General features: G+C 32.6%; 1 protein-coding gene and 1 pseudogene across 1 annotated transcript in view; both read left to right on the forward strand.

The window, feature by feature from the left end:
• NUP107 (nucleoporin 107) overlaps positions 1–21,263 on the forward strand; it is a 36,515-nt gene that overhangs the window by 10,023 nt on the left and 5,229 nt on the right. Inside the window, exons 8-25 of the mRNA XM_015598411.2 lie at positions 1–42; positions 711–759; positions 5,672–5,743; positions 6,132–6,220; positions 7,936–8,014; positions 9,533–9,646; positions 12,194–12,284; positions 12,421–12,497; positions 14,252–14,311; positions 14,959–15,104; positions 15,226–15,274; positions 17,759–17,828; positions 18,233–18,351; positions 19,067–19,105; positions 19,403–19,553; positions 19,868–19,980; positions 20,591–20,693; positions 21,161–21,259. The exon at positions 1–42 is cut by the window's left edge and continues 14 nt beyond it. Of these exons, the coding sequence (XP_015453897.1) occupies positions 1–42; positions 711–759; positions 5,672–5,743; positions 6,132–6,220; positions 7,936–8,014; positions 9,533–9,646; positions 12,194–12,284; positions 12,421–12,497; positions 14,252–14,311; positions 14,959–15,104; positions 15,226–15,274; positions 17,759–17,828; positions 18,233–18,351; positions 19,067–19,105; positions 19,403–19,553; positions 19,868–19,980; positions 20,591–20,693; positions 21,161–21,259 (1,562 nt within the window). The remainder of the gene's footprint in view (positions 43–710; positions 760–5,671; positions 5,744–6,131; positions 6,221–7,935; positions 8,015–9,532; positions 9,647–12,193; positions 12,285–12,420; positions 12,498–14,251; positions 14,312–14,958; positions 15,105–15,225; positions 15,275–17,758; positions 17,829–18,232; positions 18,352–19,066; positions 19,106–19,402; positions 19,554–19,867; positions 19,981–20,590; positions 20,694–21,160; positions 21,260–21,263) is intronic.
• Positions 2,999–3,117, forward strand: LOC112472458 (annotated as a pseudogene).

Consider the following 21,263-nt stretch of genomic DNA (forward strand, 5'->3'; position numbering starts at 1 on the left):
GCAGGAGATGGTCACGTGGAGGCTGCTGGCTTCTTTGTATAGGTAAAATTGTATAGGAGTCATAAGTGAAACAAAGAAAGTAACAAACTAACAGGCAAAATAAAAAAGTAAGATTATTTGGAAATAGTTTCTTCTGTTTTTTTGATATTTATAATTTCTAATGCCTTAATTGTCAGGAGTGAGTTAGGGAGAAGAGGAATATCAGGTCATAAAGCTGGTAGTGGCCAAACATTGGATATGTATAAAGATTTAAGGAAAGTGCTAAAATACTACAATACTTAGAAGAAGATAGGTTAAGGAAAAGAACTAAAAGATAGAATTTTGTAATGTGTAAGTATGAAAGAAGTTAACCAAATTTTCCTTCTCTCAGATGCTAAGTGGTTTTGATTCTTACTCTGTTGCTCTCTTTCTTGAAAGAAAATCATTATTTTTGCCATGCAAAAACTTTATATTAAAAAGTTAGATGTATACATTAGCAGGTAGCTGTTAAAGACTTTGTAGTGTGTATTTTTAATAAGTATAAGTTTTGTTTGGGTGCCAGTGTCAGACACAGAAGGCATTTACCACTATATCTTGTTTTTAAAGCATGATGGCTAAGTTAATTGAAACTCATTTTTTAGAATGTAGGTTTGTGATGTATATAGCTTAAAAGGTAATTTTATATATTTATGTGAAATAAGACTTTTTTATTTTGTGTTATTTCTCTCCAGAGACAGGATACAGTCTGCCTTAGAAGATGAAAATATGTTTGCAGTTACTGTAAGTTTTATGTTAATTTCTTTCCTTTACAAATGCTTAAAAATTAAAATGTTTTTAGTAGTAGAATTTGATTTTTGATCCTCTATCATGACTTTCTTCATTTAAAAAATTTTTGCAAATAAATAAAAGATACAATAAACTATAAAATATTCAAAGATTGATTTGTATTATAGAGTAGAAGTTAAAAGTCCTCTTTATTGCTCTTATTGTTCAGTCTAACAATAGTATGTTATATCCTACCAGACATTTTTCTGTGCATGTTTACATATACATATACACACACATAGTTTGTTTTTTCATTGTCGTTTTGAGGGTTATTTTTAAAGAGGAAAATGAGAATATCAATGTGAAATGCACGGTTAAACCTTGGAAAGAACAACTGTGTTAGTCTAGAGAGCTCTACCTTCAGATAGAGGGCCCTCAAAGGTGAAGATGGGTGTGCTTCACTGTCTTCTAAATCAAACATTGAACTTCTAGGAAATTTAAGGGGTTGTCCCTCAGGCCATTCAGCCAAAGCTTGGGGGTTTATATTTGATGCTATCTGGGTAAAGTGTTGCAGGATTCAGTGACTTGGTTCCTAGCAAGGATGTTAGTCAAGTTGTTAAATTGTGCAGACTCCTCATAGAGACTCCAGGCAAAGAGAAGATAGAGCCTAAAAGGAAAGAGTCCCCTGGCTCTATCTCATTCTATAAATGGTCTCCCCATATTTTTCTTTCTTCCTCCTAGCAGACTCTGGAGAACACAGTGACTTTGCCACCCTTCAAGAGCCTGCACTTTATTTTTATTCTGTTATGATTCTATTCTGTTCCATTCTGTCCTGTCCTTTCAAGCACGGTAACTCCAGCCTGCTAAAAGCCAAACCCAATTTTATCTTTCACTGGACAGCACTAGAGCCAGCTTTCCAAGGAACCTGAACATTTTCTAAACCAGCACTTCTCAAGTTATTCTATGCACATGAGTCACCTGGGATCTTGTTAAAATGTAGATTCTGATTGAGTAGATCAGAATCTGATTGAGTAGGTCTGGGGTGGTGCCTAAGTTTTGCATTTTTAACAAGCTCTGAGTTGATGCTGATGCTGTTGGTCTGTATACTACACTTTGAGTAGTAAGGGTCTAGACCAGGGTCCCCAACCTGAGGGCCACGGACCGCTACTGATCCATGGCCCCTTAACCAGGTTGCACAGCATGAGATGAGCAGGAGGTGAACAGCGGGCAAGCGAGCAAAACTTCATCTGTATTTGCAGCCGCTCTCCAGTGTTGGCATCACCACCTCAGCTCCACCTCAGATCATCAAGCATTAGATTCTCATAGGAGCACCACTCCCTGGTGCCAGAAAGGTTGGAGATCGCCAGTTTAGACCCTGGTCTCTGCCACATCATCAAAATTTAATCCATCATCAAGTCGTGTTGGCTCTTCAGTCCCAACTCTGACCACTCATCTGTTTGTTTTGCTACCACTTTAGCCAAAGTCGCCATCATTTTTTGCAAGGATTGTGGCAGTAGATTTCATCTAGTCTCCTTACTCTATACACACATAATGTTTGTGTTTTTTAACATGTAGTATGATTTCATTTATACATTTATACTGAGTTTTTTATTCAATATTTCTTAGTTTTTTTTAATGTCAATTTACTAAGTTTACCTTATTTTTTCATAGTGTACTAGAGCATAAATGTACCATAATTTTTTAGACATTCGGCTAGACATATTTAGGTTGTTTCTAGTATTTTTGCTGTAGTAATCAATATTGCAATGAACATTGTTCTTCATACTTACCTGTGTATTCAAGTATTTCCTATATTTCTGGAAGTGAAATTGTTGGGTCAAAGTTTGGTAGAGACTGTTATATTACCTTCCTAATGGATTGTACTATTTTACATTCTCACAGTATATGAAAATGTTTACTCCGATATCAGTCATTTGAATTTGCCAATTGGAGGGAAGATAACTCATTGTTTTCATATGCCTATCATTGATCATTAGTGAAGTAGAGTGTTTTTCATTCTTAAGCATTTATATTATATGAATTTTGTGTTCATATCTCTTGCTCGTTTTCCTATTAATTCCTCATGTGTTAAAGATAATCCCTTTTCTTTCACTTGTCTTTCAACTTTATTTAAGGGATCTTTTTAAAGCAGACATTTCTATATGTAACTAATCACATTTGTCATGTTTTCCTTTGTCATTCACTATCTTCTGTCTTAAGGAAGGCCTTTTCTACCTATTTAAAAAATATTCTCATCTACAGCAGTGCTACCCTGGACAAGCCCGATCCTGTCTGATCTTGGAAGCTAAGCAGGGTCAGGCCTAGTTAGTACTTGGATGAGAGACTACCTAGGAGGACCAGGTGCTGTAGGTGTAAAAAATAAAAAAATAAGAGATTGTAAGCTGATAAGGTCCCTGCAATCTGTGAGGTCAACCAAGGGTTGCCTCACCTAAAAAACAAACAAACAAACAAATAAATAAAAATAACACACACACACTCTCGCTCTCTCTCTCTCTCTCTCTCTCTCTCTCTCTCTCTCTCTCTCTCCAGTGTTTTCTTCTAAATCTAAATCATAATAAGCTCTTAAATTCATCTGGAGTGAGTTTGTCTATGAAGGAAATAAGAAAATTAACTTTTTTCATATATCCATTTATCCCAACACCATTTATCATATCATACTTATACACCATTTATCATATCTTCTCTGTTTTATTGATTGATTCATTTGAAAGCCAGTACTACACAACTGAGTCACTTTAGCTCAGAAGTTTTGATATCTTGTAGGGTTAGTCTCCCTCCTCATTTTAAAAAGAAAAGTTTTGGCTATTTTTGCATGCATTTTTTCCAGATGAACTTTACAGTTTCTATTTTTTAAAAGTCCATGTGGATATTTATTGAAATAATATTGAATTTGTAAATTAGTTTAATGAGAAATGACATTTTTATCATGTTAATTTTCCTGTTTATGATCATGGCATATCTCCACATTTATTTAGATCTTTTAGAGTGTATATAGATTTGTGCTATTTATAGAATTCTATGTAAATCCAATTGTGAATGGATTCTCTTTCTTACATTTTGTAATTAGTTACTACTATCAAATAGAATGTTAGTGATTTATGTGTAAAGCTCACATTTGGCCATATTTTGGAACTCTTTTATTAGCTCCAGTAAGCTTTTCATTGATTTTATCAAGTTTTTCATTTTGGCGATAATCTACAAATAGTGAGTTTTCCTTAACCCTTTCTAATCTCCTATTTTTTACCTTTTTTTAATTGAGTAGGAGCACCCATACAATTATATCAGTAATAGTAGGCATTCTTTTCACGTTCCTGACTTTTGTTAAGAATGCTTTTGTTTTACTGCAGATTAAGGATTTTTTTTTCCTTCCTAACTAGCTAAGAGTTGGGATGCAGTCAGTTTTTTTTTTTTTTTTAGCTTTTGTTGATATCTGCTTTTATTTATTAATGTAATAGCTTGCATTAACAGTTTTCCTAACGTTGAATTATCTGAGTCATGATAGAATAAACTGAGTCATGATATATTCCTAAATTACTACTAAATTTTCTTAGCTAATAATTCAAACATATTTTCTTTTTTGTGTGTGACTTACTCTCATCCAGTTTTGGTATCTGGAATTGTGCTAGCTCTCCAGAACAAGTTCATAAATCTTCTATCATTTTTTTGTGCTCTGTTTGAAGACTTTAGGAATTACCTGTTCTTCGAAGGCTTGAATGAAAATATGCCTTTAAAACCATAGAGACCAGATGCTCTTTTAGGGTTTAATTACTTTTCGTTTTCTGATTACAAAAGTAATTCATGTTTGAAGTAATCATAATGAAAAAAGGAGAAAAGTATAATTTTTATAATAGGTTATTTCAGCCACATATGTCTGTTAATGTGCTTTTTTAGCTAAAATATTTTTTACTATCTTTTAATTTATTCTACAAATACTTATTCCAACCAAGTGATAGCTACATCTAGAAAGATTATTCATCTTGTATTTGGCTATTTATTGATCTTACTTTTTAGTTTTAATAATTTTCCATTAATTGTCTTGGTTTTCTGGTGGGTGGGTCCTATTATCTACAAATAGTGACAACTTTTGACTCCTTTTTCATACTGATTACTACTTAGTTTTTTTTCTCTTGTTTTGTATGTAAGCTAGAACTTTTAAAGTAAAGTTAATAATTATAGGAATTCTTATTCTTTTTACTTTCTGGACTTTAAAAGGAGTGTCTTTCTTTATAATTAAGTGTAATATTTGCTATAAGTTTCAGCTAGATAATCGATTAGCAAACTATTCTATTTGTAATTTGTAAAGATATCTTTATCAAATGACATTTTGTCATCTGTTCAGATGTTCATGTGGCTTTTCTTGAACCCATGAATAAGATAGATTAATAGATTAGATTAACACATATTATCCTTTTACTGTACTGCTTAATATTACTTGCTAATAATTTTGTCAAGTTGTCTTTTAAAGTCAGTCTTAAGAACCTTAGATTGTTGAGTTTTATCACCTATCAACTTCTTTTATGTAGAATAAAAAGATGTTTTTAAATGTTAGTTTTATAATATGACACGTGGCTGCATCCATCCCTTTATTATGATTTTTTTTGTTTGTTTCATTTTGTGTTTTCTTTTTTCCTAAAACAATATCTCTGCAGAAAACAGAATTTTTAAATTCAAACTGTACCCAAAGAAATAAAATGTCAAGTAAAAGCAGCCACAAATTGATCTAGCAGTTTGAAATTTATTTATAAAATTTTTTCATAGTTGAATATAGTGATTTTCTGTGTGGTAAAATGTTTGTGGGTGATTAAATATACTTCATTTTAGATTTGCTTTTACCATTCTGTTGAAATAATATTCTTAGAGTATCTTCTTTCTTTCCTTTAAATATATTTACATATATTTTAAATAGGCTCTTAATGCTAGTGAAAAAGCAGTTGTGGAAGCATTATTTCAGAGAGATTCACTTGTCCGACAAAGTCAGGTATGATTAAAATTTTTAAATATTTTTTTATGAAACATAGAAAGAAAAGATAAATACCATAAAAGAACTGAAGTTGTTTTACTTTAAAACTTTCTTAATTTTTTTGATCTTTTTATTTGTAATTAGAAGGAATTAAGAACCTGTTCTTTGATTTTCAAATAATAGCCCTAGTAGTTCCAGGAATGTTAAAAACCATATTATTCCTATTGAAAATTTTATTCTTTTGCCATAATATTTATGTATCTTAAAAAAATAAAAATAGTGATTGGAAAATTGTTACTTGGTATTTTTGAATCAGAAACCTTTTTTGAAATTAAAGTACATCATCAAATAAAATACCAATGGATATTGTAGTTAATAATCTGTCTCTCTTTTTTTTCTTTCTTAGCTGGTAGTAGATTGGTTAGAAAGCATTGCCAAAGATGAGATTGGGGATTTTTCTGATAATATCGAGTTTTATGCAAAATCGGTATATTGGTAAGTCACTAAACTTTTGTTCTTAAAAACACTTAACATTGGTTTTGTTTATTCATTTCAGCAAACACTTATTCACTTCTTACTAATTCAGTCTGTGAGCAAAACACATTAAAAAACCCTGCCTTTATCGACTTTATAATTGTTTAAGAGAGTAAGAAAGCAAATAACCAAATAAATTTCCTGTTGGGTATTAGGAGCTTTGAAAAAAAAAGACTCAAAGCGTTGTTGGATAAAGGATGATAAAGAGGGGGGTACCACTTTAAGTAAAAGAGGTGATCAAGGACGGCTCTGTCTAAGTAACAGGTAGTAAGAGTAAGAAGCGTTTAGGAAATAGAAAAAGCAAACCATGCAGAAATCCGGGGACAAGCATTGAGTAAGAACAGAAACTGCAGACCCTGAGAAGGTAAAGTATTTGCAAAAGGAGTCCAGTGCAAACACAGCAGAGAAAAGAATGGTAGGAAATGAGATTGAAGAGAGCCAGCTCACATAGGACTTTCACAGGCAGGCCAAGGTAAAGATTTGGGACTTTATTCTAAATGGATGGGAAACCTTGAGAATAAAAGAATGACATGGTCTGATTCATATTTTCAAACAATCACTTTGCTATATTTTCTTAATAATCATAATTTGATCAAGAAGATACTGAGCCATGTTTCTACTTGTGATTTTTAAAAAATTTCTCTTCTCTATATCCTTTAATACTTCTAAATTATTGTAGGACCTTGAAAGCAGAAAGCACTCCTAGGTTAAAAGGACAATTTATTTTAAGACTTGGAGAAAAAGTTCAGATTGCCTTTGAGTTCAGTAACATTGTATATGTTCAAAGCCTATAAGTCAATTATATATTTTCTCTGGCTAATTAGGAAATTAGCGCAACTGGTTTTTTGTTTAAATCTTGAGTACTGATTTTTCGAAGCAAATTTTTTTCATTTTCAGAAAAAAATAATTTTTTTAAGTTAAAATGCCTTAAGATTTTTGCAGGTTTTTTATGACTTAGTCTCCTTTTCTTAGTAATTAATGGAACAGAGTGGAGAACCCCCAAATAGGCCCCCACTTATATGGTCATTTGGTTTTCAACAAAAGTGTCAGAGCAATCCAATGAGGAAAGGAATGTCTTTTCAATAAACTGCAGAAAAAACCAATATCTATGTGAAAAAGATTAACCTCAATACTTCTCTTGTATCACATACCCAACAGTTAATTCAAGATGGATCATAGTCCTCAATGTAAAAACTAAAATCATAAAACTTTTAGAGGAAATCATAGGAGGACATCTTTATGACTTGGGGATAGGCAAGTGTTTTTTTCCCAAGGTCACAGAAAGCAATAATTGGGACAGAAATTTGACTTCATCAAAATTAAAAACTTATTAAAAGACATCATTGAGAAATGAATTGATGGAGAGCTGCAGATTGGAAGAAACATATAGAACCCATAGTTCATAAAGAACTACAAATCAGTAATAAAAGATAAAGCAATAAAAAGTGTAAGGATTTGAATAGATACCTCACAAAACGTAGATGAATGGCCAGTAAGGACACAAAAATGTGCTCAAAATCGTAGTCGTTTGTGCTAAAATGAAAAATGCCTTTTAAAACTTAGCATTTTTTCATGTTTTTTTCTGAGTTTGTACTCTTTCTTACTTTGACTTGATTTATTTTTTAGATAGAACTGTTAAAGTTTCTCCTTTAAAAGAAGTTCTACCTTTTTTTCAGGGAAAATACTCTGCATACCTTGAAACAGCGACAGCTATCTTCTTATATAGGAAGTGTCCGTCCTCTTGTCACCGAATTGGTAAGTGTTCTTTGAAATGAAAGTTATCTTAGGTGATTTTTTTTTTAAAGACTGAGAACTTTTCTTCTCTTGGATCCTTGTTTTCATTTCCTAAAAGTTTGCAACATACTCTTTAACTCTGAGTTGAATTTGAATTTGATGGAGTGTATTTAAACATATCTGTGACCTATGATGTGAATTTTAAAAGAAGGTGTAGAGAGTGTTCCTGATTTGTCATCATTAAAGACAAAATAATTTTGATCTTATCACAAGTTTGATTCTTTAAGATGGTGACCTATGAAAGCTCTTCTATGTTGAAAGCAGGAAAAAAAATAAAGCTTCATGAATTAGCTTGAATTTAGAAAGGTCATTCTAGAAATCGAGTAATGAGAATAACTGGATTTGAAAAGAACAGGAGACTGTAAAAATAAAGAGAAGAGCTTTGTGACAGGTGGCAGCTTGTGAATTAAATGTTTATCATGAACAGTGGGAGAAATAAGTAACAGTTGAAAAAATTGATAAAATTCCATTTGGTAACAAAAGTGGTTTTTGATTAAAATTGTTTGGAAACTACTGGAAGAGCTTGAAATAAATCATAGCTAAATTACCCAGTAGCAAGCAACTGAAAATCATTTCCTCTTCACATCTGGAAAAAAAAAAGAGACCATGTTCCAAAATTGAATGATTGTATCTGTCTACAAAATAATTGTGAAGATAGCCTATTGATCTACTGTTCATTCCATTTTATGGATTGGTAATTGTATTACCATACAGTAACATTTGGAATAAGAATTATGTCCTTTCCTAAGCCCCATTAAAATAGTTTTTCATTTGAAATACAACATGCAGATTATGTGTGCTGTTTGTGGGAAAGTGAGGACAGTTTGTTCTCCCAAATGTTTAAAGCATGCTTCTTTCTATCTGTGAAAGGTAGTAGGTAGGAATCACTGTTTTGTTTTGTCTTTTTTGGGGAAATCCTTTTTTAAAAAATTTTATTGGGCATTGCTGTGTTTTATATAGCATTAACCCCATTATTGGCTCTTGTAGTACCAACTAAGGTCCTCTCAAAGTACCAACTAAGCACTTTCTACTCACAGAATAAATTGAGATTCCTTTAGTTTCTCCTGTATATTCATTTCCATGTAGGCCTGATTCTGTTTAGAATTATCTCGGCCATGTGGTTGGTATAATAGGGTAAAAATTAAGTCATCTTGAATTATGAGTAGCATTTCTAGAGTTATCTGGCCGGGTTGTGCTAGTGGTGTTTCCATATTTCCTGACTGAGGCATGTACCTTCCCTTCCCACCCCTTCCCGCCCCTGGCTTGTACCTTTGTGGGCCAAGAGTCTGTTTTGAATAGCAGTGGGCAGTTGTGTGGCTATTTGGAACACTTGGGACACTTTCATTCTCTTTGTTAATTAACTAAATTATAAATGAATCTTTTCCAGTAATAAACACAAGAGATTTACCATCTCTTGATAATGTTTAAATGTATGTGGGTACAAAAGATTTATAGGTGGGCTTTTTTTTTTTTTTACAGGACCCTGATGCTCCAGTAAGACAGAAAATGCCCCTTGATGATCTGGATAGAGAAGATGAAGTTAGATTACTCAAGTATCTTTTCACTCTCATCCGTGCTGGAATGACAGAAGAGGTAAATCATGTACACCCCGATTGTCCAGTTTTGTGACCACTTAGTATGCCTTCTCAATGCATTAATAATCTCTTTGACAGTATATCTAGATCTGACACTGCTGTTTGAACATTTCCAGTGATAAACACATTGCTGCACAAAGCAATGTCCTCTAGTTTGCAGAACTCTGTTAGAAAATTCTTTATGTGAAGTCAGACTTTGCCTTCCTATATTGTATCGCGTACCCCAGGCATATCCCCATTATTTCTAGTTTTGATTTTAAGAATTGAGAATACGTCTGACCCTAGCTACTCTTTTAGGTGACACGCTTCATGCATTTGAAGACTATAATAGCCTTCAAATTTCTTCCTTTTAATCTCACCTCTTTAAAATGTAGTCTCCTTTGTAATAGTTAAGATCTTGTATGTACAGGCATTCCTTGGAGATATTGTGGGTTCAGTTCCAGAACACTATAATAAAGCAAGTGGTAATCTTTTTGCTGGTGGAGGGTCTTGTCTTCAGTTTGTTAAAAACAAAAAACAAAAAACAGCACATGTGAAGTGCAGTGAAACAAGGTGTGCTTGTAGAGTAGAAGTATCTAATTAGCTTTAACTTACTGGATGGCATTATCGACGCCTTACATGAGGCAGTCTGATGTATAGGAACTTTTTCAAGCTTTAGGGGTTATGTTGTACTTCTTTTGCAGAACTCTTGGTGATGTTCTTTTAGATGGAAATATGTTAATTCAAAGTTTTGTTTGTTCTGTGTTATAAACCATTAGCATATTTAAGTAATTTCTTATTGTAGTAAGTCTCGGGTTGTTAAGCGTCATTCTTATTTTTTAATTAAGAAAAGAAATTGATATCACATATTCATTTAGTCAGAAAATATTTAAGTCCCAGCCACTCTGCCAGGTGATGTGCAAGATACTAGGAATTGCAGTGGCAAACAGGATATATATTTAAAAAAAAAAAAAAAAATGATTACATTACTGAAGGGCATGAAAAAAACTCTCCAGCTCCCACTATCTTTACATAACCACGGATGGTTGGTTTTTTTGTATTAACTTAGAGCCCTTTTTTTTAATGTCTCTTTAACATAATTATACATTTGGGGGTTTTTTTCCTTTAACATCTTTATTGAGATATAATTCACATACCATACAATTCACCCATTTAAACTGTACACTTCATTGGTTTTGGTATATTATTAATTTTTAGTTATTAATTATGGCAAAATCTGTATAACAAAATTTTTATTTTAACTATTTTTAAGTGTACATTTCAATGACATTAATTACATTCACAATGTTGTGAAACCATCACCACTGTTTCCAAAATTTTTTACCACCCCAAACAGAAACTCTGTATCATTATGCAGTAACTCCCCATTTCCTTCTTCCCTCAGCACCTGGTGAATTCTAATCTACTTTCTATCTCTATAAATTTATGTGTTCTAGATATTTCATATAGATGGAATCATGCAATATTTGTCCTTTTGTGCTTGGCTTATTTCACTTGGAATAATGTTTTCAAGGTTCTACATTCAGTTTTTACCCCACCTTTTTTTAGATAGCATATCAAAACATTTTTTCATGTCTCTACATAGCTTTCAATATTTATTTCAAAATTTTTTAAAGCCAGAAATCCAGAATGGTGTTTGAGATATTCTTTAACTGGTTGTTTTAATCAGGTCTTCTAGGTTCAAGAAACCCGACTCTAGTTACTTACAAGGGGGGAATTGATTGGCTCATGAAACAAGGACGTATAGAAGGTTATATCTGGTTTTAAGCAGGAACCAGGGACTCAGGAGATGTCATTAGGATATTCTCTCTTTCCCAAGCTCTTGGCTCTGCCCTCCTCTTCTCTGGCTTCATTTTCAAGAAGCCTCTCCTCCTATCTGTAATGGCCACCAGCAGTTTATATCTTCCTGCTAGCTAGCAATCCTCAGCAAAAAGAATGTATCTCTTTCTTGGTATCTCCTGCAAGAGCCCTAGGGGTGATTCTTGTTAGATCACATTCATAACCCTAAAGTTTAGAGATAGGATTCGACTTACCCAAATCATATGAACTAAGAATGGGGAAGAGATGGTTCCTAAAGAGGTCATGGAACAACAAAACATATGTGTCTTCCTGGTATATCAAGCTCATCTGATTGGCCACATTTAACATAAATATCAGTAGAGTGAATGAGCAGTAAGTAGCCCCCTGTCATTCTAGAAACTAACAATGTTTTTATAATACTTTTACATAAATCATAGATCATCAACCTCTTTTAGCCTCATTTGTCTCTAGCAGAATTAAATATGTGTGGGCACCATGGGAACCTGTTGGTAAGCCCAAAGTCAAAGAGCAAAGGGATTATTAGGAAGAGAAAGGCAGAGACCACAGAGAGACATGCATACACTAATAAAGTGAAATGCCATTCATTAGTAGTTATCTACATTATCTTTTGTAACAACTGTGCCAGAAGTTATCTAATCCTGTCATATCGCTTACACTTTTCCATAAGGCACAAGTACTTTTCCTGTACTACACTTTGACTAACTGCTTTTTCTTGTTTCTGAAGGCACAGCGGCTCTGTAAACGCTGCGGTCAGGCATGGAGAGCTGCGACACTTGAAGGCTGGAAGCTCTATCATGACCCTAATGTTAATGGAGGTATTTTAGTAGATTTTATTCTGAGAGTTGGGAATATATTTAGCTCTAAATGCCAATCTTTTTGAAGTTTTTGTTTTTAGAAATTGATGAAAGATCTCTTTTTAAACTATATTTTATTTCTTTTACTGTTTTATAGGAACAGAATTAGAGCCGGTTGAAGGGAATCCATATAGATGCATTTGGAAAATAAGTTGTTGGAGAATGGCAGAAGATGTAAGATATAATAAAATATTTCCTGATATTGATTTTTACTCTAATTAACTGAAGGTCTGGTGAAGGTGCTATAGTTTTAAGTAGTATAAGCCTAAAATTCCTATTTTTCAAAGAAATTCTAATCTAGTTGAGGAACAGAAACAGTAAATTGGCAGGCTTAACTACTAATCAGAACTATTTAGACCCTGAGAACTAAAAATTAAACACTGATTTAAGGCAAAAATATGAAGGAAGTGCCACATGAATTCTGAGCATAAGCATTGGGCTAAAGCTGGTTTCTAGGAGAGAGAATTGAATTGAACTTTTAAAATTTAGTAAAATTTAGGTTGTTGGGCATGAAAATAAGAATTCTAGGTAGGATGCATAGGTTATGACATGACTTATGCATTCCTAAAAATCACTGCAGCATGCAAAATTGTACAAAAAACCACAGAACTTTTGGGGGGGAAATGAATTAAGAGCACAATACTCAAAAACCATAAGAGATACATCAGAAGATAAACACTTAATAGAAACAGTACAGTTTCACACTGTTAAATGGTTAGGAAATACATAAATACTATAGTAAATGTGGCACTTTACCTTGAGAGAGACCTGAAGTTTGTGAAATTGGGTATTAGAGAGTTGCTGCTTGTGAGTTACTGGGAAGTGGTAAAAGGAGGTTGTCTGAAATCAGACAGAAAATTGTAATACTCAGTGTTAGTTTAGCTTATAACAGCTGATGAACTGAGTTAGCTGGTATATGTTTGAGGTATGTTACTTTTGTGTATTTCTAAGTGGCCTGTTCAACTGGGTATAGTTTTCTTCATTCACTTAGCGTTTCTTGTGGATGAAATTGTGCATAAGCAAATGGAAAATTTGCATTATGTTCAGATTGTTCCTCAATATATAAATTGCCTTGGAACAAATTCACATTTTCAAAACAAGCATTGTAGTAGAACTGATTGTAAGGGGAAAGATGATTGAAAGAGGTAAATTAAGAAGAGGCAGTGGTGGTCATCAAGTGCTGCTATAAGGAATTAGAACTTTTTTTATCATAGATAGTGGTGAGCCATTAAAACATGGAGGGCACATGACAGCAGTGTTTTAAGATTAGTGTGGCAGTGGAAAATAGACTTAAAATTGAATGGACTAAAGGTCGAGAAGCTAGTTAGGAGCCTGTCAGAATTATTCAGACACTAAGTAATACGGGCCTGGAAAGGAAGGGAGCAAGAATGGTCAGGACCAGTAATTAGAGACAAAAGGCAGAGGAGGACTCAGCCACATAGTGAGAGTCTCTGAAGTCTCTCAATTGGATGATAAGAAAACTGGCAATGAGATAATTCGATGAATATTATTAATTCTGTTTAGAAATTTGATGCAAACTGATGACTGACGTGTTCCAAGTGCCTTGTTTTCATGTTTTTAGGTCAGTACCAGGTAGCATTAGGTATTTAGAAACTTTGTAGGGGAAACCACCTATACAGGTTTTATCTGGAATAAAATTTGACTGTTATAAATAAAGCACCCATTAGAGTTGGATCTGCTTTTACCCTGTTTGAAATTTAGATGTTTGACTTTTCCTAAAGATTTCAGCATTGATATATCTTCAAACTGAGGAGTCCTTCTTATTACCCCACTAGATCTTTCACTAAAGTTTAGAAACTGTCGAATAAATAAGTTCAATTTAGAAGACATCGCAGAATTCCAGATTATGAAAAAAATTGACATTTTAAGAAAAACAGTATTTCAAATTTATATTTTTTGTATTTCAGGAGCTTTTCAACAGATATGAGAGAGCAATTTATGCAGCTTTAAGTGGGAATCTCAAGCAGGTATTCAATCTCTTAATCTTTTTTCATGAAATTAAATCATATACATAAAATATATAATAAATGTTATAAACTTGTTATTTTTTAAGAGTAGCAATGATAGAGATAGTAGTAATGAAATATAATAGTGACTTGAGCTGCTTAATATGATGTATCTCATATATCAAGTGATATATTAATACATGAAACCAGACTTCACCTTCTAAGATTGTAAATTTAATTACAGCATACATTTATTAAAGACGTGTAGTGCCCATAGCTTTATGCATAAGTGTATCACTAAGGCACAGTGACTGGATTATTTTACATATGTGTGTGTGCTTCTTACAACTCCATTACCCCCCTACATTTTATAGTTATATTGAGGGGTATTATATTAAATAGTTGAAACCATCTTATATCAGCATGGAAAATTAATGCTGTTGTGAATTCAGTATGGGAAAAAAACAATTCAAAATTATTAGAAGATGTAGTTCGGTGGGGGGGGCGGGGTTATTTGATATATTATAGTTCACAATATTTTATGTCATTACTTTATGGTCCATGCTAGTGGATGGTAACTTTATGGTCCATGCTAGTAAATGTAACTGCTTTTCCTTTCTCTTTTGTTGGCCATGTCTGTGTGTTTCTGCTTTGGAATTGGGGAAAAGCTTCTTCCTGTCTGTGATACCTGGGAAGATACAGTGTGGGCCTACTTTCGGGTAATGGTGGACAGTCTGGTAGAACAGGAGATCCGGACATCAGTAATGACTCTGGATGAAACTGAAGAACTCCCTAGAGAATATTTGGAAGCAAAGTGAGTTTGTTGGTTTGTTTTTAGTCATGGTGATTTGTGTATGCTCTGTCAGGTCTTATTTTGTAGCCCCTGTTTATATTATTAATATTATTTTATCCCTTTCCTGTTCCTTCTTTTGAAGTTGGACCTTAGAAAAAGTTTTCGAAGAACTTCAAGCTACTGATAAAAAGGTAAATATTAATATGAATATTTTATAATAACTGGAAAAGGAAACAATACATGTTATGTTATGCACTGCAGCTGAAAGGCAAAAATATATGTGAAACCTTATTTTCTCTGTTATCCAAAGGAGAGACATTCATATATAAGTATTACATCATTTGTTTCTTTGGTTTAGGGTTGGTTTCATTTAAATATGTGATATGCATGTACTCTTAATTTATCTTTCCTTTCGAAAAATTAAAACACATAATGGAAACTTAACAAGACTTTCTTTTTCTAGGTCTCAAAATAATCTAATATTTTTTAAAGTAATACTCTAAAATTTTTAAATAACCAAAGTAATACTGTATGTTGTTGGAACAAAGTAATGCAAAAATAAAAAACTTTATAACAACTTCCTCCCAATCCCTTTATGGTTATTCTCATTTCCCTGGGATGATAGAGCATATTGATATGTAACCTTCCATACCTTTCTCCATACTCATACAAATATGTATAAATAATGTAGATAGTCTAATGTAAGATTTTGGTTTTTGTTGTTTTTCGCATCATGCTATATACATTTCAACTTAGAGTGTTTTTTTTTTATTCAGTGATACTTTCTCAAAGTTCATAGATATAGATTTAACAACATAATAGGTACCTAACATTCTGTAGAATGATGTATAATTTTTAAATCATTGTACTTTTGATGATATTTAGCTGTTCCTAGCCCAGCAGCGAACATCCTCGTATACATATATGCTCATCTACTTGTCCTATTTCTTTAGGATAGATTTCCTGAAAGCAGGGTTGCTGGGTTGAAGGGTGTATGTATGTTATATCAATTAACTGGCTGTAGCAATTACTTCATACTCCAAGTAATTTATTAATGTGTCCATTTCCCTATATGCTCACCTGTCCCAGATACCATCCTTTTTATTTTTGCCAATTCATCAGATTAGGTGGGAAATAGGAGTGCACAGTTTCACATTTTTCTGTGTATTCATAAGGCTGAGCAAGTTTTCTTTTGTTTATTGAACATTTGTGAGTTTCCTGTTCAGATATTTTATTCATTTTTCTTTTGGGTTTTATCTTTTCCTTATTATTGTATAGTAAGGAAATTAATGCATTTTTGTCAAGTGTAATAAAGCCAGTCTATTATTTTGGAGATTTTCAGCTAATGAAAATAAGAAAATCAAGAATAGATATAAATATTAGAAAGGGGGGAACATTTACATATGATGAAAGTGTAAATCTAGAAACTCAAGACTCAAGTTACTAGAATTAAGTTCTTGTTAGAGTATCTAAATGCAAAACAAAGTTATAAAAATCCTAGCCTTTCTATACTTGTGACAACTAGTTAGAAAAGGATAGAGCCCTCCCAAACTGTCCCATTTAAATTATAGTCAAACTATAAGATACCTAGAAATAAAAATTAACCAAGGGGTTGAGAGACTTCAGAAAGAAACTATAGAATCTTATTGAAAAACATGAATAAATAGACGTACCACGTGCCTGGATGAGAATATTTAATGTAAATGTCATTTATTCCAAAATTAACATAGACACCTAATGCTTTAGGGGATTATATTTAGACAGAAAACTTCCAAATGGAAGAATAAGAATGGCAAGAAAATTTGGAAAAGGACAATAATTATGGGATACTTGTCTTAATAATAATGTAAAGATACAGCAGAACAGTACAGAACTGCCATAGGAATAAATCAATGAAACACAAAAGTCTATATTGGATCTAAGTATAGATGAGAACTAAACTTATGACAAAGTGACCTTTCGTTTTAGAGGAAATGGCATGGTTTAGATACCTCGCGTGGATATAATTGACTTTCTATCCAGAAAGAAAACAAAGCTAGATCCCTACCTTATGCTGTGTATTAAAATCAATTCCAGATGGAACAAAGGTTTCAATGTAAAAAGAATAAATGCTGAAAGAAATTTTAGACAACTAAATAAAAAATTTAAATATTTGATAAAAAATAAACCATTTAGCTCAAGAAATCCAGCTGTAGGTTACTTGTAAATGTTTTTTTCTGCTATGTGCCTACTCACTATTTTGATTACACTCAGTGCCACGTGCAGAAGAGAATACCCAAAAAATGCTTTTAAGAACTGCTGTTCATGTTGAAAGAAAGCTTTATAGTTTATTTTGCTTAGGTCACATGGCCTTTTCTTTCCACTGTGGAGTGCCAAGGAAAACAGTAGTAAAATATTTAAAAAATAAATAAAATTTACGAAAGTTTAATAACATTTAAAAGATCAGATTGTTTTATCACAGTTCTCTGCTGTCAAAGATATTGTTCATTCCTGGGTTTGTAAGGCTTGAATATATTCCAAAGGCATTATCCTTCCTATATTTTATTTTGATCTCCTAAGATCCTTCATTTCCAACTTTATGTTTCTTCAGAGTTTGACATTTTTAGTTTAACAGTGAGTACATACTGCAGAATGACCACTAGAAGATTTATGAAAAATGTAAAAATTTTTTTCAGAGAGTTCTAGAAGAGAATCAAGAACATTATCATATAGTTCAAAAATTCCTTATCCTGGGAGACATCGATGGTAAGATATTATAATTTTATTTTACTTTGTATGAGTTCTTTGTTTTCTTACAGTAATTTTTTAAAATTAAATTTATTGGGGTGACATTAATAAAATTATACAGGTTTTAAGTGTACAATTCAATAATATGTCATACGTATATTGCATTGTGTTCTTACAGTAATTTTGTAAAAAGTTCTCAAAGCAATGCATTTGAGTTACCCAGTCTTTTAATCTTTATAAATATCAGCCTATTTGAATGCATCTATCTACTTAACTGTTACAAAGTTTTATATGATGGTTAGTAACAATGAGGTAGTGACTTAATAGAACTATAGGAATGTGGCAAGTGTTCTTGGTAATGTTTATTTATCTTCTTTTGCTTTTTATCCCTATCATTGAATTTTCGCTTTGATGGCTTGCAGGTTTGATGGATGAGTTTAGCAAATGGCTTTCCAAAAGCAGAAATAACCTACCTGGACACCTGCTCCGCTTCATGACTCATCTCATTTTGTTTTTTCGCACTCTGGGACTACAGACCAAAGTAAATAAAAATGAACCATTTACCTTTCTCTGCAAGGCTGATGGTTTATACCTGTCATCAGGAAAATACTACTTTTTTGTTGTTTTTTAGAAATGGTGTTAAGGGTGCAGAAGTCTTCTGTATAGTGCCATATGGTCAGTCAATGATAACTCACTGTGGATGGCATGTTAGGGTTCTAATCTGTGGCTGCAGAACGCTGATTGTCACTTGGTTTTTGGTAAACTTGTAACTTTAATCCTCATCAGGACCTAACTCTCAATCAGCTAAGCTAACTGAAGCAGACTAAGTTCTATATGAGATTTTAAACCTTTATTTTATTTTTTCTTTTCCTTTTTTCCTAAATGATTGATAACATTTTGGTCAGAGAACATGTAGAGGGCAAAATGATATAGTAGTTGAAAGCTTGGATTTTGGTAAGAATCCTGGGTTCACAGCCTTACTCAGCAGCTTATAGCTTTGTCATTCTAGGTAAATAAAACCTTCATAAGTTTTAGTTTCTTTCTTTTAAAATTTGAACAGTAATAATAACTACCCACAAAGAGTATGGTAAGGTTAAATTAGGCAGTGCATAAACTTTGCTAAGCACTTAGCCTAGCATATAGTTATTGCTCAATAATAAATATTAAAATTTTTTAATAGCAGAATTTTTTATTAGATATGTTGCTAGTACACATAAGCAGTTATGTTTATAATTATGTCTTTTTTTCCTATGAAGGAAGAAGTTTCCATCGAGGTTTTAAAGACATACATACAGGTAAACTTTGAGAATCCATAATTTCATTTTTTTGTTTGTTTTGCTATTTGCATGGATACAAAAATTAGAATGATAATATTTTAATACTTGGTGGCAGGAAATTCATCAGAATCCATAAGAGATCTTTTAATTATCATAAGTGTATTTTTTTTAGAATTTTCTATTTAACAGCACAAATCCGTGTTTGTATGAATTTTTCCTGAATATGTTTGAAATTTGAAGTGAACTCTTTTCAAAAGTATGGCTGATCCTAGAACTTGTTTTATTGACACACTTTGGTCTTTTTCTATTTTTCAGCTTTTAATAAATGAGAAACATACAAATCTCATAGCATTTTATACCTGTCATTTGCCTCAAGACCTAGCTGTTGCCCAGTATGCATTATTTTTGGAAGGTGTTACAGAATTTGAACAGCGTCACCATTGCCTGGAGCTGGCTAAAGAAGCAGGTAAAAATAGTTGAGAACTTCATCTCCTGGGCTTTGTAGGCAAATTAACATTTTGGCTTTAGTAACATTTATCCTAGTTTTAAATCTTATTTCTCTTGAGAGAATTTCAGTGAAATTCTGTTTCAGGAATAAAATATACCGTAACTCACTTGTAGAATATCATTTCATTTTGGCATTTTCTTTGATACTGTCTTTCGTAGTTTATGTTACAGGTCTTAAAAATTGTTATTTCAAATTTACCAAATCAGTGACTATTTAGAGAATATTAGTGTGAATGATTAATTCTTGTTTTTGTGTCTTCAAAAATTCTTTAGATTTGGATATTGCAACTATAACAAAAACTGTAGTTGAGAATATTCGAAAGAAAGATAATGGCGAATTCAGCCATCATGACCTGGCCCCAGCCCTGGACACGGGGACTACTGAGGTAAAATGGAGAGGGAGAAGTGTGTTACGGAACTCCTGATAATCCCTCACGTTGTGCTTTGGTGACCTTCTTCCTTAAAATTCTCTTTTTTTTTTTTTAAGAATTTTTCTTTGGCAGCCAAAACCTTTTAAGTTATAAAATTGGGAGCAAACTTAAGGTCTTATATAAAGGATTACTTTTAGTAGGAGTGTGTTAGAGGAAGCTTCTTTAATGGGAAAAACCTGAACTGGATTTTTGCTCATCAGATTATTCTAGCTACTTGATCAATCACTAACTCTTACGTAGCTTATTTCTATTTTCAGAAAGGAATTGAAAGTTTTATCTAGGAAAAAAAAATTTAATGTAGCGCTTAATCACATGGTTAAGTTAGTGGAACATAGAATATATAATTCCAGATTCATAGTCTAATAAGTTTTTCTGTAATTTAATAGGAAGCTATTAAATGTGAAAATAAACTGAGAAAAGCTAGATTCTTTCATAATTTTGTATAATTTAAGGCGAAATGATGTTCACTAGTCATGCAGGTGTAAGTTAACTATCAATTTGCAGAATATCTTAGTAACGAAATTGATGTTTCCTTCTTTCTTTTTTTTTTTAATTAAATGAATAGGAGGACCGTTTAAAAATTGATGTAATTGACTGGTTGGTATTTGACCCAGCACAAAGAGCAGAAGCACTAAAACAAGGCAATGCGATAATGAGAAAATTCTTGGGTATGCTGTATTTTTATATTCCTTTTTCAAAGTTTTTGTTCAAATCCATATATTCTTGAATTTTGTTTTGTTTTTTTTTTTCTAACCCTTCCGCTAGGGGAGGGTACAAAACAGCCACTCATATATATCAAAACTGGTATTATGAGACAAAACATGTTTAACAGTGAATTTTCATGTCTTCCATTTTGCATATAATACTAAGGCTTTGAAAAATGTAATCCTTTTTTTAACACTCAGAAATATGTAAAAGTAACTGCAATGTAATGAATCCTTCTGTGACTGTATCATTGAAATAAGGAAAATGCCTGGCCATTAGGTAGAAAGGTCACCCAGACCTTTAACAGAAGTACCTTGGGACCTGAAATGGTCACAGCTCACTGTGAAAGTTGCAAACCAATGATTAGACTCTTTTAGAAATCATTACACAGAAATCCACATATATTGAAAAATTGTATATCTTTTCATAGCATCAAAAAAACATGAAGCTGCCAAAGAAGTATTTGTGAAAATTCCTCAGGATTCTATAGCAGAAATCTATAATCAGTGGGAGGAACAAGGAATGGAAAGTCC

The sequence above is a fragment of the Pteropus alecto genome, unplaced genomic scaffold, assembly GCF_000325575.1.
Source record: "Pteropus alecto unplaced genomic scaffold, ASM32557v1 scaffold76, whole genome shotgun sequence".
NCBI lineage: Eukaryota > Metazoa > Chordata > Mammalia > Chiroptera > Pteropodidae > Pteropus > Pteropus alecto.